Source organism: Aethalodelphis obliquidens, unplaced genomic scaffold, assembly GCF_003676395.1.
Source record: "Aethalodelphis obliquidens isolate GAN/ISIS:26980383/991018 unplaced genomic scaffold, ASM367639v1 scaffold13, whole genome shotgun sequence".
NCBI lineage: Eukaryota > Metazoa > Chordata > Mammalia > Artiodactyla > Delphinidae > Aethalodelphis > Aethalodelphis obliquidens.
Window position 1 is genome coordinate 27,696,445 of NW_020837957.1, and position 18,629 is coordinate 27,715,073.

Below are 18,629 nucleotides of genomic sequence, written 5' to 3' on the forward strand. Positions count from 1 at the left end.
GTTCAAAAGTATTAATGAGCCTTACAGATAAGAGTGGGAAGGGAACTCCCCGGCAGTCCAGTGGTTAGGACTCAGCCCTTTCACTGCTGGGCCCAGGTTCAATCCCTGGTCAGGGAACTAAGATCCCACAAGCCGCACGGCGTGGCCAAAAAAAAAAAAAAAAAAAAAAAAAAAAAAATGGCAGGAAGAATTACAGAATAGAGGATGAGACCAACTCAAGGGATTACTACTCATTCTCTTGGGTTGCTCTCATCTGGCACAGGAGACAACCTGTAACACTGCCAAATCATGGCTCCTTAAAGACTACAACTGTGTTCCCAAATAAAACTAAGCTGGTGAAAGGAATGTTTCCCTCACTAAGCCTAGTTCTGATAGTGACAGAAGAAAGTGGAATGTCCCTAAGAATTCTCATCATTGTATCCTAGCAACGTGTATTTACCAATAAAAGCCCAGTTTTCTATGTACATTGTACTTGTGCCTCATAACATCTCAAGGTAGGGAGTACTTGTGCCTTATAACATCGCAAGGTAGGGAGTATCACCACTTTACAGATGTGAAAATGAGATTGGCCAGTGCCCACAGTACAAGGGTTGGAACCAGGATCTGACCTAGATCCATCTGGTTGTAAAGCCCATAATCTTTCCACTTAGATCACATTCTGTTTAACCGGCTTTGGTATCCACACTGCTCTTTCTGTTTTATGGGTAACCTGTTGTGTTCCAATAATTAGAAACATCTTTCAGAAACTTAAAATTTGACTTTTAATTCTGGAGGAATTTAAATTAGCAAACAGGAATATTTGATACAGCAAATGCTACAAGGTTTAGCAGAGAGCCTCGTTCACACCGACTTGAATTATGCTTCCCTCTTGATCGTTTTCAAAGGGCAGCAACAAAGGAAGGAACAAGACTTTATTGACCGTGTGTGGTGACACAATGAAGTAATCCTGACTTATTTTAATGAAAACATGTTTCTGACAAAGGTGATTTTAAGGTTTCTCGTTGTTGTTACTTCTGTCTGTTTGGAATGCTGACCAGTTCATCTGGACTAATATTAACAGTACGCATCAAAACGTGCCACGGGTAATCCTGGCCTATGATAATGGATGTATTCTAATTTTCAGTGGATGTAGAAGAGTACTTGTAACAGATATAAAGGCTCAAGGTTGCCATCAGTTAGACCTCTTAGCATAAAGAGATCCATTTGTAGGAAGAGTAAATGAATTTGACTTACCAACTGCCAAAGCATCTCACTGTAAGTAAACTTGACTGGTAATGGCATTTAAATTAAAAAATTGTGATTAATAAATATTCATCTATTTAATTCATCCTTAGTAGGTATATAAATATGCTTAATGTAAATTTCAGAAATTATGTGAAAATAATTTATTAAGCATATATGTCAAAAGGAGGCCATTTACAAAAAGCAAAAAAGATTGTGCTGTTGATATGATTCTAATTCTCCTATTACATCATTTACCATTTTTGATTTTTCTTACTTTAAAGGTAATATATCATTGTCTATTAACCCACAGTTGCCTCAAAGAGTTCTAATTGTGCGAACGGAAAGAGCACTTAAATATGGGGCAGGGGTATACTCCGGGGGCCGCCCCCAGATCCAAGCTACAGGCGTCCTGAGACTAAGGAACAGTGGGCTTCATGGCACAGCCCACCTCGGACTCCGAGGCTGCGGTGTTGGAATCCACCCTCAGCCAAGACACAAGCAAGTCCCTGTACCCACCGGCCGTGGACAACCCCTTCACGCAGCAGACGCACATCAGTGCGTGGCGCTGGGCCTACATCGTCCTCATGGGGGCTGTGCTGGTGCCGGTGCGCGTGTCCTACATCGCCGTCCTCTTCATCTTCCTCTGGCCGGTGGCTGCGCTTTCCACCATAGGTCGTCGTGCTCGACCAACCAAGCCCGCCAGGAGTTGAAGAAGAAGACTGGTGCAGCCAACTCTCAAGTTCTTGTTTCAGGTGACTTTTTTTCAGCAGGGTTCCTGGTTAAAGTGAAAGGGATAAAGGCAACCCGAGACGAGGCCTGCATCTTCGTTGCAGCACCGCACTCCAGTTTCTTTGACGCAGTCGCCTGCGTCGTAGCAGGGTTCCCCTCGGTGGTCTCTGCGAGTCAAAATGTGCGTATCCCCGTGGCTGGGAAATTCTTACTGTCAACGCAGCCGGTGCTTGTGACCTGAGATGACCCCAATTCGAGGAAGAATACCCGGGAGGAAATCCTGAGGCCAGTGACATCTGATAGGAAGTGGCCACAGATCCTGATTTTCCTGGAAGGAGTGTGTACCAACCGCAGCTGTCTGGTCACTTTAAACTAGGGGCCTTCTCTCCAGGTGTTCCTGTGCAGCCAGTGCTGCTCAGGTAGGCAAACACCCTGGACACCGTGACCTGGACCTGGCAGGGCTTTACAGGCTTCCAGACCTGTATATTGACCCTGAGTCAACTCTTCACCAGGGTAGAAGTTGAGTTTATACCCGTTTATATCCCAAATGACCGAGAAAAAAAAGACCCCGTCCTTTTTGCCAATACAGTGAGGATCATCATGGCCAATGCTCTTGGGGTGCCTGTGACAGATCACACTTATGAAGATTGCAGACTGATGATTTCTGCAGGTAACCTTCGACTACCCATGGAAGGCGGTTTGGTTGAATTTACAAAAATTAGCCAGAAATTAAAGTTAGATTGGGATAATATTCATCAGTGTTTGGATGAATGTGCTACAATTGCAGCTGCCTCAAAAGGAGGGAAGATAGGAATTACAGAGTTGGCGAACTATTTGAAACTCCCAATTTCAGAGCCCTTGAGACAACTTTTTGCCCTCTTTGACAGGAATAATGATGGCAGCATAGACTTCAGAGAGTATGTGATAGGTCTGACTGTTCTATGCAATCCTGCCAACACTGAAAAGATTCTGCACATGTCATTTAAGCTTTTTGATCTTGATAGTGATGGTTTCATAACCGAACAGGAGTTAGCTGCTATACTTCGGGCAGCTTTTGGAGTGCCAAATCTTGATGTTTCCAGACTCTTTCGATAGATAGCTGGACAGAACTCAGAGTACATTTCATACAGGACCTTTAAGAACTTTGCCCTGAAGCATCCAGGATATGCCAAGTTATTTAGTTCATACTTAGACCTCCAGGCAGCCTATATATATTCATTACCACAGCAAGTACAGGTTTGATGGTTGTATTCAGATGTTAAAGGCAGCCCTGAAAATGGTGAAAGTTAACATCCAGGTTGAAATAAAAATTATCCTTTGAGGAAAGACACAATAGTTTTTACTCTAAGTGGCCTGGGCACTTAATTATGATATTTAAAATGTGCTTAAGGAATATATATTTCAATTTGATTTTATAGTACCTAATTTTCTTCTTCAGGTAGTATGTTTGTTTCAATGTGGCCTAAAAGTAGAAAAATATCTGCTTATAACTTTGTTCACCCAGCATGGTTCTAGTTAATGCCTTTATTCTGCTTAAAGTAAGAAAAAAATAAGTGAAATAAAGGGCCTTCTTTTTGCTAAATTAAGGTCAGAGAAATATTACAGCCCACCACCTCTCCCTCATTTTTACAGAGAAAATACCTCATTAAGAGCTCTACTGGGGCTTCCCTGGTGGTGCAGTGGTTTAGAGTCCGCCTGCCGATGCAGGGGACACGGGTTCGTGCCCCGGTCCGGGAAGATCCCACATACCGCGGAGCGGCTGGGCCCGTGAACCATGGCCACTGAGCCTGCGCGTCCGGAGCCTGTGCTCCGCAACAGGAGAAGCCACAACAGTGAGAGGCCCGCGTACCGCAAAAACAAAAAAAGAGCTCTACTAGCAATAAATAAATACTTTGTTACCATTATTCTTCCCTCCAAAAAGGATCTGCTGCATAAATGCTTCCTTGCTCTTTCTCAAAGTAGCCCAAATGTTCTTATTGTACAAGACAAAATGAAAATAAACATCAGGAAGATATAGTATTGGGAATACCATTGAAACACTTATATATGGCATAGCTGCCCTTTATTTATTTATTTTTAAGGTATAAAAGTGATTATTTAGAATGGGAAATCATGAGAAAAGAAAGCTAATATAATAAACATAGGTTATAAATACAGGAATTCTGATAAATTCTGTTATGTATGACCCTCACCAAAAAGGAAAAGTTTGTGTTTATAGTCGAATGTTTTGCATTACTGAGAACATTTCTTTTGTTCTGACTAGGCACCCATGAAACTTCTGCTTACTGTTGTGTACCTCCTTCACTATCCATGTACTTCCAGCATCATTTGCTGTAAGACGTCTTCACATAGTGATGTGACCTTGAGCCCTACCCCTTCATGTCACCTTGTAGGATGAATCAGTGAAGTATTCCTAGAAGCCATTCCTACAACAGGACAGGGAGCAACAACTTATCTAGATGTGGAAGTGATTTTGAACCAATAACTATGCCTTGCTAACCCAAACTACTGTATCCCCAACTCAGCTTCATTGTGGCTGAATCCTCAAAATGCCTACAGCCACTCAATGCCACCAGATATGAGGGGATATATGACTAAGGGGGAAGAGTCTTGATCACTTGTAGTCAAAATCTCTTACTTATGCAGACCTTACAAAAACATACCCAAGTAGACACACTCCTAGGGACCCTACTAGACCTTTGCAAGGGCTTGTACAAGTGGGGCCCCTAAAGCTTAAGGGTCATTAGTTAGCTTCCTGGTATTTTGAAAGAGTAGAAAGGAAGAAGAGATAAGAGTGGGAGAAAGGTGAGCAGATGGAAAAACTTAAGGAAAGGGAAAGAAAAAAAATCATATTATTTTGAAATAATTTCCATGCAGTTCTGATCTGAAAAAAGGAGATGGATAAGTGATATTTCATAATCCCCATTGTTTTAGTCCATTCAGGCTACTATAACAAAACTACCATACATTGGGTGGCTTAAACAACCAAAACTTATTTCTCACAGTTCTGGAGGCTGCAAGGTCAATGCACTGGCAGATACAGTGTCTGGTGAGACCCTGCTTCCTAATTCATAGATGTCTTCTCACTGTGGGCTTACCTTGCAGAAGGGGCAGAGGGAGTTCTCTGGGGTCTCTATGTATTTATATTTTTTTTACTTTTTATTTTTGGCTGCTCAGTGCTGCTTGTGGAATCTTAGTTCCCCAACCAGGGATCGAACCTGCACCCTTAGCAGTGAAAGCACAGAGTCCTAACCACTGGACCACTAGGGAATTCCCTGGGGTCTAATTTATAAGGGCACTAATCCCTTTTATGAGGACTCCACCCTTGAGACCTGGTCATCTCCTAAAGGCCCCACCTCCAAATACCATTACATTGGGGATTAGGTTTCCACATATGAATTTTGGGAGGACACAAATAATTCATTCTGTAACAACCCCCCAGCTTGATAGTTCCATGATAATAATGCATGCATATGTAATTCAAATACAATGATTTTTTAAAGGTAATGGAAATTATTCATTTAAATAAGAGATTTTCACTTAAAAATAGTTACCAAGATGTATCTTTACTCAAACAAGGGTACTATTACTCAAATATTCACTGAAGTTTGAAATTATCTCTAATTAGATAGTGAGCTATACAAAATGTCAGGGTCATTACTTCATTATATTCTACCTTTTAACTTCAAAATGTTAAACACTGCTTTATTTAAACCCTCTTTAATATATAACACTTTTTAATTGAAGTATAGTTGATGTACAATATTATATAAGTTACAAGTGTACAATATAGTGATTCACAATTTTTAAAGGTTATACTCCATTTATAGTTATTATAAAATATTGGCTATGTTCCCTGTGTTGTACAGTATATCCTTGTAGCTTATTTTATACATAATAGTGTACCTCTTAATCCCCTACCCCTAACTGCAACCCCCTTCCCTCTCCCCTATGGTAACCATTAGTTCTCTATCTGTAACAGGTAACACTTAAACTTTTTATTGTAAAGTGCTTACAGTTAAAAACTATACCAAACAAATCTGTAGCTAATAATAATTATTACATATTGTATATTATGAATATAATCTGTTTTAAGATAAACACTGTTGCAACTAACTCAGCTCAAGACATTAAAACTTTTCCAGCCACCCCATAAGTTCCTCTATGCCCCCAATCATAATTACAACCTCTTTCTTCCTCCCAAATTTAAACTGCTTTCCTGACTTTTATAGTTTCACTTCTTGTATTTCTTTACATTTTTGTTATCTAAATATGCATACTTTGACACTGTGATGGTTCCTTGTATATGTTGTGAAATAATAGAAAATGTATATTGGCCTTTGCCCCAGCTCCTGGCACAGAGTTCCTAAAACCCTTGTAATTTTCTAAGTGATAAGAGTATTAGGATCATCCTTAGTTCTAATATTTGGTCTTTGATCCCCGTTCCTAAGTTTCTAAACCCCTTGGGATTTCCTGGGTGATAGGAGCATCTTTTGTTCTAATGAGATGACTCTTGGTGGGCTCCTGGATTGGGGCTGGTCACCAGAAATCAACTCATGATTAGAAGCTTGGAATCTTCACCCTTCCATTCTCTAGAGGGTTAGAGGGGCTGGAAATAGAGTTAATGATCAGTCAGGCTTATAGGATGAAGCCTCCATAAAAATCTTCAAACTATGGATTTTGGAGAGCTTCTGGGTTGGTGAACACATGGAGGTTCTGGGAGAGTGGCACACCTGGAGAGGGCATGGAAACTCCATGCCCCTTCCTACATATTGGGTTGGCCAAAAAGTACCTTTGGTTTTTAAGTAAAAATAAAAGACACATTTTTCATTTTTACCAAGAACTTTATTGAACAACATATTCAACCTTCTGCCAGTTTTCTGGCCACTTCATAATTCCATCTTCCCAAAACTTTTTATCTTTTTGAGCAAAGAACTGTTCCAGGTGCCTTTTACAGTCTTCCAGGGAATTGAAATTTTTTCCATTAAGAGAACTTTGTAAAGACCGAAATAAATGGAAATCTGAAGGTGCAATGTCTGGTGAATACGGCAGATGGATCGGAACTTCCCAGCCAAGCTGTAACAGTTTTTGGATGGATTATGCATTTTCTGTTGACTAATTCTGGATGTTTTTGTCGAGTGCTGCTTTCAGTTGGTCTAACTGGGAGCAGTACTTGTTGGAATTAATTGTTTGGTTTTCCAGAAGAAGCTCATAATAGAGGACTCCCTTTCAACCCCACTATATACACATCACCTTCTTTGGATGAAGACCAGTCTTTAGTGTGGTTGGTGGTGGTTCATTTCGCTTGCCCCACGATCTCTTCCTTTCCACATTATTGTACAGTATCCACTTTTCATCGCCCGTCACAATTTGTTTTAAAAACGGAACGTTTTTGTTATGTTTCAGTACAGAATCACATGCGGAAATATGGTCAAGAAGGGTTTATTCGCTTAACTTATGTGGAAACCAAACATCAAAGCGATTCACATAACCTAGGTGGTGCAAATGATTCTCAGTGCTTGATTTGGATATTTTGAGTATGTTGGCTACCTCCTGCGTGGTGTAACGATTGTTCTCAATTAATGTCTCGATTTGATCACTATCAACTTCAACTGGTCTATCTGACCATGGAGCATCATCCAGCGAGAAATCTCCAGCACGAAACTTCGCAAACCACTTTTTTTAAAATTAATTAATTAATTTATTTATTTTTGGCTGCGTTGGTTCTTCATTGCTGTGTGTAGGCTTTCTCTAGTTGTGTCGAGCGGGAGCTACTCTTCATTGCAGTGAGTGGGCTTCTCATTGCAGTAGCTTCTCTTGTTTCGGAGCACGGGCTCTAGGCACGTGAGCTTCAGTAGTTGTGGCATGGGGGCTCAGCAGTTGTGGCTCATGGATTCTAGAGCGCAGGCTCAGTAGTTGTGGTGCACCGGGTTAGCTGCTCCGCGGCATGTGGGATCCTCCCAGACCAGGGCTCATACCCGTGTCCCCTGCATTGGCCGGTGGATTCTTAACCACTGTGCCACCAGGGAAGTCCCCACAAACCACTTTTGATGTGTTCAGTCAGTCACAGCACCTTCTCCATATACTGCACAAATTTTTTGTGTGTTTCAGTTGCATTTTTACCTTTCTTGAAATAATAAAGCATAATATGCTGAAAATGTTGCTGTTTTTCTTCTATCTTCAATATTAAAATGGCTACACAAAAATTCACCAATTTTGATAGGTCTCTTTTTAAATGCACGCTGATATGACAGCTGTCACATACAATCTAACAAAATTGTTTCAAATGATAAAGACAACTAAGTGCTACTAGAGCCATCTTACAGGAAAAGATGAACAAACCTTTTGGCCCACCCAATACTTTTCCTCTCTCGACTGGATGTTTACTTGTATCATTTATCGTATCCTTTTATAATAAACAGGCAAACAGTAAGTAAGTCAGTTCCCCTGAGTTCTGTGAGCTGCTCTAGCAAATTAATTGAACCCAAGGATAGGACTGCGGGAACCTTATATTTCTAGATGATTGGTTAGAACCATAGTAACAACCTGGCGTTGCAATTGGCAACCGAAGGAGGAGCAGTCTTGTGGGACTGAGCCTTAAATCTGTTGGATCAGATGCTGTCTCCACATAGATAGTGTCAGAATTGAGTTTAATTGCCTGACATCCATCTGGTATCACAGAATTGCTAGGTGTGTGTAAACCCCCCCCTCACATTTGGTGTCAGAAATACTGTGAGTGTGACAGTGGTGTGAGAGTAAAGGAGATACACAAGAGGAGAAGAGTATTTTCTAAACTTATGCCAACTTGGCTAGGGCATGGTACCCAGATATTTGGTCAGTCATTATTCTAGATGTGAAGGTATTTTTTAGATGAGATTAACATTTAAATGAGTAGACTTTGAGTAAAGCAGATTACCTTCCATAATATGAGTGGGCCTTTGAAAAAAGGATAATTTAAATAAGAGAATTAAGCATTTATCCTGCCTTTGCAGTGTGAAGTGTATTTCTGGATATCCAGTATTTCTCATTGATGAGGGAAAGTTCTTCTTTACAGAAGATTTCCAGCAAATTTCTAGCAAATAAATGTAGAAAGAATGATAGAATTATAAAATCATTTTGTAATCCCTAGTTAATTGATTAAAGTAAGAGTCATCAACAGACAAAACTATCAGATGAAAATTAATGATACATTTTAACAACATTAAAATGGGGATAACCAAAGATTATGTGCCTTCTGACAGGATTCAAAATGAATTACTGCTTGTGGGAGGCAGAATAATGCCTGCTCCCCCTGCCCTGCTCCCCCTGCCCCCAAAGATGTCTATTTCCTAATTCCAGAATCTGTGAATATGTTAGGTTACATGGCAGGGGAATTAAGGTTGCAGATGGAATTAAGGTTGTTAATTAGCTGACCTTAAAAAAAAGGAGATTATCCTGGATTATCCACTTGGTCCCCAGTAATCACAACAGTCCTTAAAAGAGGGAAGAAGGAAGGAGAAGAAGAGTTCAGAATGATGCAATGTGAGGAGGATTCAACCTGTTAACTTTGAAGTTGGAGAAGCGGAGACGAGAACTGAGGAATATGGGCAGCCTTGAGAAGCTGGAAAAGGCAAGGAAGCTCTCCCCTCAAGCCTTCAGAAGGGGATGCAGCCCGGCCCAAAGAGGAATTTTAGCCCAGTGAGATCTATGTGGGACTTCCAACCTATAGAATTGAAAGTTAAAAAAAGTGTGCTTTTTTAAACCACTAAGTTTGTGGTAATTTGTTAAAGCAGCAATAGAAAACTAATATACCACTTATAAAAGTTTTTTTTTTCACTGGGCTTCCCTGCTGGCGCAGTGGTTGAGAGTCCGCCTCCCGATGCAGGGGACACAGGTTCGTGCCCCGGTCCGGGAAGATCCCACATGCCGCGGAGCGGCTGGGCCCGTGAGACATGGCCGCTGAGCCTGCGCGTCTGGAGCCTGTGCTCCGCAACGGGAGAGGCCACAACAGTGAGAGGCCCGCGTACCGCAAAAAAAAAAAAAAAAAAAGAAAGGTTTTTTGCTAAAAAATTGAAACTGAATATAATCAAGCCTCTAAAAACAGCTTCCATTTACAGAAAATATATGGGATAGATGAGCACAGTGCGTGATGCTACAAAGAGGCAAATTTAAAATGTGGCATACTCTACAGCTCAAATTGCTCAGGCTTCTGCCACAATGTCAGTGTCATGAGGGAAAATACAGGAGATTAGAAGAAACTCAGGAGATGTAAGAACCAAATGTAACCTTGTATCTTGTTTGAAAACCGATTCAAACAAACCAACTGTAAAACATATTTTTTAGGACAGTTGGTAAAATTTTACAATGGGCTACATAGGAAATGGAATTATTGTCGATTTATAAGGAATACCATTAATGGTTTTGTAATGTTATGTAAGAAAATGTACAGTTTTTAGTGATGCAAACTGAAGTATATAGGAGAAAATGAAATGGTGTCTGGGGCTCTACTTTTAAAATTTTTAGAAGGAAGGGAAGAAAGAAAGAAAGAAAGAAAGAAAGGAAGGAAAGAAGGAAGGAAGGAAGGAAGGGAGGGAGGGAAAGGAAGAAAGAAAGAAAGAAAGGAGGGAGGGAGGGAGGAAGGGAGGAAGGAAAGAAGCAAGGAAGGAGGAGAGAAGGAAGGAATAAAGAAAGGAAGAAAAGATGAGGAAGGAAAGAAAAACTGATACAACATAATGCCCAAATCTTGATAATTGTTGAATTTTGGTAATGGGTATATCGGGGTTCACTGTAGCTCTCTCTTTGTTTCTTTGTATGTTTGAAATGCTTCATTTGAAAACATTTTTAAAGAAAGAAAAAATACATCTAAGAGAATCACTTTTTTTCATGAAATTGTAGTACTTAGATGAGTTTTTTGCCTTCCAAGGCAATTTTACCTAAACTTATATTTCACACATAAGGATCACAGTTAAGGTCAACCCGAAATAAAATTATGGATTTAGCAGTGTTTACCGTCAGAGTTCCTGTTGCTAGCTTCCCAGGACTTTCTAGTGTTCCTGATCATAAAGCCTTTGAGGAAAAAATTTTTGATAATTTCACTCACATTAAGGTGTAAATGATTACAGATATAAATTAATTAAAATAGAAATAATGTTTTAAGTAAAAAATCTCTAATGGTGGAATGTGAAGCATCATTAAAACTCTTTTTTTTTCTCTTTTTTTTGCGGTACTTGGGCCTCTCACTGTTGTGGCCTCTCCCGCTGTGGAGCACAGGCTCCGGACACGCAGGCCCAGCGGCCATGGCTCACGGGCCCAGCCGCTCCGCGGCATGTGGGATCCTCCCAGACCGGGGCACGAACCTGCGTCCCCTGCATCGGCAGGCGGACTCTCAACCACTGCGCCACCAGGGAAGCCCTAAAACTATTTTTTTGTTTTGTTTTTTAACAGGGTACTTTTTCTTCAATTACTTCACAAAGCTGCCTAAGCTGCCTAAGGTAGTTTAAGAGAATTAAATTTACATGGACTAACCACTTCACACCAAAGGGCCCACATCATTAAAAGGTGAGGAACCCAGCAGATGTGACCTCACACCAGAGGGCCCACATCACAAAGGGGATGGGAACCAGGCAGGAGTGACCTCACACCAGAGGGCCCACAAAAAAAAAAAAAAAATTTACATGGACTAGAAACCATCTGTCATCCATTCCCAACCAGAGAGTAGCCTAATTTTTGCTTCATCAGCTGATAAAGGGGCATGGTAGAAGTATTACAGGACTTTGGAGGGAAAGAATCTTGTACTGAACTGTTTGGGTTTTAATACCTAGACCACCACTTACTGGTTGTGTGACCTTGACCAAGTTATCTAGCCTCTCATGCCTCAACTTCCTCATCTGTAATTGGGCTCATAGCAGTACCAACCTAAATGGTGGTTGTGAGGATTGAGTTAATACACAGAAAGCAGGTAGAGCAATTTTCCCACCTAAAAAGCACTCAATAAATATTAACTATCATATTATCTTTGACACTCCTCTTTTCTATAGGAATGATTAAAAATCAGTTATCCAGTATATTCATAATTAAGGTATCTGAACAATTGAGAAGGTCATTATTTGGAGAAATGGCTACTACTTGGCCAATCTTCTGGTACAATATCCATATATTTTCCAAGCAATTAGTATGTACTTGTTACCTTGTGCAGAGCTTCTGAATGATGCAGAAGGATTGAATCTTCTTCCTTTGGAAGAAGTAATCAAATAAAAAAACAAAAGACTTTTTAAGTAATTTCGCTCCAGCTCTTTTCTCCACACCAAAATTTCAAAATTCTATAGCTCATCAATCCACCCAATTCCTTGGTCAATTAAAGGCTCTACCCCTACAACATTACTTCCTTTCTTCCACCTCATAACTTTTATAGCTTTATATGCAAAGTGGGAGAATATAACTGACATTTCTCTGCTTAAGTCCAAGAGCAGTTACATGAGCCACTCCCTGGATTAGAAGGGGAAGGAGTCTTCCAGACATTATACCATACCCTTTGCAGGGGGCTCTGGAGTGTTGTAACTCCTGCTGATTTTACGAAGTTCTTCCCGCGCCCCTCACACCCCCAATTTTTCTTGCCCAAAGCAGTAAGTGAAGGAGTGTGACGCGCCGCAGTAAAGGTCTAGTGAACTTGTCTTTCCTGGGAAAAAAAGCGCTGACACCCCAGGAAGACAAAGTGCTGAAAGGCTGCACTGGTTGATTTGAACTCAGTTCTTGATAAAACATTTATTTAAATGACTGGTTAGCACCAACTGGAAAGCAGAGGGATAGGGATAAAGCGCAGACCTGGTTAGCAGCGCGGACCTGGTTAGCTCCGCAGAACAGTTGGCTCCCTGGGCAGTGCTGCGCGGAGCGCCTGCCGGCGGGGTTAAAACACAGCTACTACGCCTGCGCACACCCTCCCGGGTCACGTGCCGGCGCTGTTCGGGTCTCCGAGATTCTCCGTGACTGAGGTTCGGCAGCCATAAGGGACCGTCAACAAAGAGACGAGAGGCGTCAGCATTTTCCTTTAGGGGGCGGATTCGGGTAGGAGCAGAGCTTTCGGTATGAAACGCCCGTTTCTTCCAGAGGCGGGGAAGTGAGACCCTGTACTGGGCCTGCGGGGCGCCGCCGTACCTTTGTGGAACATGGCCCGCCGTGGGGAGGATAGCGTGGCCCCCGTGGTACTTCTGGAGTCCCCTGGAGTTTCCAGTAAGGGCTTGCAAAGGAAGGGGCCCAGTGAGCGGCGCCGGCTGAAGGCGATGGTGTCGGAGCAGCTCAGCCAGGATCTGCTCAGGTAGGAGGAGGCGGGAACTCAGGCTGCTTCAGTTCTTAAGGCGCCCACCTCCGTACCAGAAACTGTGGCTCCTCGGTTTCTCCATCCCTCCCTGCTTTGTCCGCCTCACCTCAGGCCACTGCAGGACGCTCACTGGTCTCCTCACTACAAAGAGGATTCTTTCGCCCTTATAACCAATCCAGAGCACCTCGCAGACCACGTACCAGATTCAAGAAGAAAACCAAAATTACCATCATAGTTCTGTGCAGCACCAGTTTATGCCAAAATACTCTAACACGGGTAGGCTTAAGTCTTGAAAGACTCGCTAATGTCGAGGTGGATACAGGTTTCGTGGTCCTGAAACTTACACAACTTTTTATAAGCTCTAACAATTCTAAGAAAAATGATACAATTAGATATATATATTTTTATATTTATTTTTTATATTTATTTTATATATATATTTTTATATTTATTTTTTTTTAATTTTTTGAGTATCTATTTAGAATGAGTAAAAATGGATCAGATTACTGGAGCACTGGAGGTCTCTTTCTTTTGAGCGCTCTTTAAACGATTTAGCACAAATGCTTTCGTAGAAATACTTCCTGATCACAACCTGGCTTCCCCTCTCCTCCTAGAATACTCTACAGCCCGCAGCAACTCCCAGCAATTCCCAGTTCCCATGAGGACTCTAGCAAATGGAGAGTTGTTGTGAAGCTTAACTCAGGCTATAGTGAATCCAGGAACGTCATCTCAGTTAATAAAGAAAATGAAGCTTAGAAATATTCCCTAGCTAGTTACCATTTCCACCAAAACATTGATTCTTGAACTTTAGTGTGCATCAGAATCACCTGGAGAGCTTAGATTTACTGAGACCCAGACCTTAATTCTGATATAGTTGGTCTGGGATGGGGCGTGAGATTTTTGCATTTCTAGCAAGGTCCCAGGTGATGCTGCTGGCCTGGGTCACACTTTGAGAACTATTGAACTAGTGTAAACATAATTACTATTAATAACAGTTGTGCAGCACTCTACATTTAAAAAGTGCTTACTGTTGCCCACACTTAAGGCTCCACCATTTATAAACTGAACTTTATAAAGCAAAAAAGTTTCCTTTTAATTTGGGCCTGTCTATGAGAGATTCTGCCTTGTCTCCACCACTGGGGGAATTGATGTACAACATTAAAAAAAAATGACAGTGAAGTTGTTCTGTTTCTAGGATGAATCTCTAAGGATGAGGTGCTCCTCTTCAGTGGCTCTATTCTTCTGGCTGTATTGTGAGCCTTGAAGTGTCATGAATTTAAATAAGATAATACATCTAATTTATATAAAGGAAATGAGGTCATAAGTATAGTAGGTGAACAATTTATCCTCATCGTAGCAGCAATGAAAGGATAGGATCCTGAAGTCCCAAGTTCCTGTTACAAGCAAAAGTGTTTTTGTGTTTGTTTTTTTTTTAAACAACTAAAAAATCTCATATACTCACCCAGCCATACTCTTCTACAAACTCCTTGAGGGCAGATACTATGCCTTCGTCCCCTTTATGTCCCCAGTGCTTCGTACATGGTACATGCTCAGTAAATTTTTAGTGAGAATTGGGTTTAATCAGTAGTCTAAAATGCTTTAGATAGGTGAATACAGTAGGTGACAGAGAAATAAGATGGAAAGAAGCTGGGCCTTGACACCACTGAGCCTTTGCTCCAGCCTATCCTTCCTCTAGAGTTTATTATGAGATGAGCCAATAAAACCCTCCTTAATGTTTAAGCAGGTCCGAGTCAGATATTGTTACTTGTAACAGATAACAAGATATGCTTATAACTGATACAGGTAGTTTTATAAAATAAAAAGCACTGTATTTTCACATTAACATTTTTTAAAACATTAACTTTTTTTTTATTTGACAAATACTCATGAGCATCTATTATGAACAAGGCAGATTCCCTAGTGACAGTTGTATGGCTACCAGCTGCAATGCTTGTTTATTCACTTGGGGAGAAGTGGGGGATGGGTAGAAGGTGGGTGGGAAGGAGGAATAAATGGTGTATTTGTATTTGTACAATTTGAGTTTTTATTAATGTTTGGGAGACCAATACATTCTTGTATAACTTTAACAATCGCTTATGAAATAATTTATTGATTAAAATATTGACTAAAATGCATCTATTCGCTCATTGTTTCCAAGGTTCTGAAAGCTTTGTGCTCTGAAGCATTTGTTTTGTTTAGGGTAAAATACAGCCAAATCCAAAAAAGCAGATATTGAGCTCTTGCTGTCTAATGAAGGTACAGTTTTTGCCTTTGGAGAGTTCATTGTCTGAATATAATATATTTTAGTTATATTAAAATAATATAATTTTATTATTATAAAAATAATAACGATACAGTGACAAGTGCTGTGATAGAGGTATGTACGGAGGGATCAGAGGAAGGAGCCAGTAACTGGATCTTGGGGGAGTGTCAGTGGCAACATTCTAAGCTTTCACTGTAATGGATATCTTTATCCATACTTGGACCTCCTGTAGTGTACTAGTGTGATTGCTAGTTATATCCTGCAATACAGAAGTCCTCTGAGAATACATAACTTGCTGATGATAATGTTATACTATATGAAGTACTATTTAACATTTACAGAGCAGAAATATATAGTTACCACACAGAAAAAACATTGTGACAGTTTCTATTATGATGCTGATTTCTGTTCTTCTATCACCTTACATGTGAGCTTTACCATAGCTATGTCCTAACATTAGTAAAGGGATTTGAATGGGCTTTCCTCGAGTCCATCGTTTTAATAATAGATTAGAGCATAGTTCTATATTTTGTGGGGTGGGCAATGGAAAGGGGCTTAAATGTCACATTCTTGATAGCCAAGCCTGCATTTCCGACTTGGTATTTAACAGTAGTCAAAGTACAGCGTACCAGTTTCTAGACTGGATTGTCTATTATTGCGTGTGGTTTGCTGGTGGTGTTGACTGTTTACTTTTTTTGCTTCAGTTTTAGTAAGATTTTAAAAAATTGATTCAATAGTCAACAATCACATTACTTTGTGTTCTCTTTCCAAAATACATCTAAAGTACATACATTATAAAGGAAAATCAACATAAGTAGCAGAAGATAAATTTTATTGGTAGAAGGAATTAAAAGGAAAAGATATTTTTTGAAAAAATAGTCTTACTCTTTTAGTGTAATTACCTTTGTTTTCATTATAAATTTTAGAAAATTGCCTTCTAAACCAATGTTAGACAATGTTCTTTGGATGAACTGAGAATAAACTCATTTTCATACTAACTTAATTTTGTTATCTCTCTATTTTTAGTTTATGTATTTTTTTTTTAATTTTTTTTCGGTACGCGGGCCTCTCACTGTTGTGGCCTCTCCCGTTGCGGAGCACAGGCTCCGGACGCGCAGGCTCAGCGGCCATGGCTCACGGGCCCAGCCGCTCCGCGGCATGTGGGATCTTCCCGGACCGGGGCACGAACCCGTGTTCCCTGCATCGGCAGGCGGACTTTCAACCACTGCGCCACCAGGGAAGCCCTATGTTTTATTTTTAAAGCTTATTTTATAAAAATGGGCATATTATATATTAACTGTGTATAATTAATTAGTTTAATTAATTAACTAATTAAACTATGGTTCCTTTTTATTCCTTATAGGCTTCTAAGAGAAGAAGTCCATACAGATGTTACTTTCTCAATAGGTTGTACTTTGTTCAAAGCACACAAAGCAGTCCTTTTAGCAAGGGTTCCTGATTTCTATTTTCATACTGTTGGACATACAAATAACTTAACAAATCATGAACCTGTTGCTGTGGAGAACTTTGAAGCTTCAGAATTTAGAATATTTTTACAGTAAGTGCTTTCTTCATCTTTTTTTCTCTTATATTTAAATCTAGTATGTAATTACCTATTTTTTAAACATATGTGTGTGTTTTTATTTCATGTATTTTCATATCTATTTTATAACCTTCTAACTTAAATTCCATATTATCTTAGTAATTAGTGTTAGTAGAGGCTAAGTATTAGTATTAGAGTCTTTGAGGCTTAGTATTAGGAGAGGCTAATTTCTGCTTGAGATTGATCCTGAGAGAGGAGAAATATATCTGCTTTAGAGAACTGTCTATTCACATCCTTTGTCCATTTTTCAATTGGATTATTTGTCTTTATATCATTGAGTTATAGGAGATCTTTATGTATTCTGGATATTAGGCTCTTATCAGATATATGATCTGCAAACACTTTATCCCAATCAGTGGGTTGTCTTCACTTTCTTGATGGTGTCATTTATAACACAAAAGTTTTAGATTTTTTAATGTAGCCTAGTTTATCTAATTTTCTTTTGTCACTTGTACTCCTGCTATTGTAGATAAGAAACCATTGCCTATTCTAGGGTCACAAAGAGTTATTCTTATACTTTCTTCTATGAATATTTTGGGTTTATGCTTTTAACTCTTACATTTAGGTCTGTGATCCATTTTGAGTTAGTTTTTATGTATAATGTAAGGAAGGGGACCAACTTTATTCTTTTGTGTGTGAATATCTAGTTGTCCCAGTACTCTTTTTGGAGAGACTATTCTTTCTCCATTGGATTGTCTGTACAGCCTTGTTGAAAATCAGTTGCCCATTGCTATGGACTGAATTGTTTCCCTTGAAAATTCGTATGTTGAAGCTCTACTCCCTAATGTGATGGTATTTGGAGATTGTGCCTTTGGGAAGTAAATTAGCTTTAGATGGGACCTCATGATAGGAATAGTGCCCTTATATGAAGAGACACCAGAGAGCTCGTTCCCTCTCTTTCTCTGCCATGTGAGGGTACAGTGAGAAGGTGACTGACTGCAAGCCACGAAGAGAGTTCTCACCAGAACCCCACCATGGTGGCATCTGATCTTGACGTCCAGCCTCCAGAACTGTAAGAAATAAAATTCTGTTGTTTAAGCCACCAGTCTATGATTTTTGTTGTGGCAGCCCAAGCAGACTAATACACACATAAACGTTAGGGTTTATTTCCGGTCTCTAAATTCTTTTCCATTGGTCTGTATGTCTGTCCTTAATGCCAGTGCCAATTATCATTTTAACTTTTATGAGAAATCAGAGTTGGATTTTTGTGTTTTTATGTCCTGAATCCTAGGTATTTTTTAGATGCTAGTCTTTTAGTTATTTGCTGACATACTATTTGCCTATAATCAAAATCATGTTGACTTTAATGTTGAAAATTCTTTTTGGATAATTAAACTTAACTATATGTGTATGATTTGGTGTATTTTTCTTCATTTCATGCTCTGACAGTTGCTTGAATGATCTGTTTTTATTATTTCAGAGTTTCTTATATGAAGCTCCAATAAGCATAAACAGAAAAATGGGTATCCTTGGCTTCCTCTGTTTGTAAGAACAGTATGACATACTATAATTTAAAC

At 39.9% G+C, this 18,629-nt stretch overlaps 1 protein-coding gene and 1 pseudogene across 1 annotated transcript in view; both read left to right on the plus strand.

The window, feature by feature from the left end:
• Positions 1–1,356: 1,356 nt before the first annotated feature.
• Positions 1,357–3,195, plus strand: LOC113624280 (lysophosphatidylcholine acyltransferase 2B-like; annotated as a pseudogene).
• A 9,707-nt stretch (positions 3,196–12,902) lies between these two features.
• Positions 12,903–18,629, plus strand: part of BTBD8 (BTB domain containing 8) — a 91,592-nt gene continuing 85,865 nt past the window's right edge. Inside the window, exons 1-2 of the mRNA XM_027114324.1 lie at positions 12,903–13,243; positions 16,873–17,067. Of these exons, the coding sequence (XP_026970125.1) occupies positions 13,095–13,243; positions 16,873–17,067 (344 nt within the window). The 5' untranslated portion in view covers positions 12,903–13,094. The remainder of the gene's footprint in view (positions 13,244–16,872; positions 17,068–18,629) is intronic.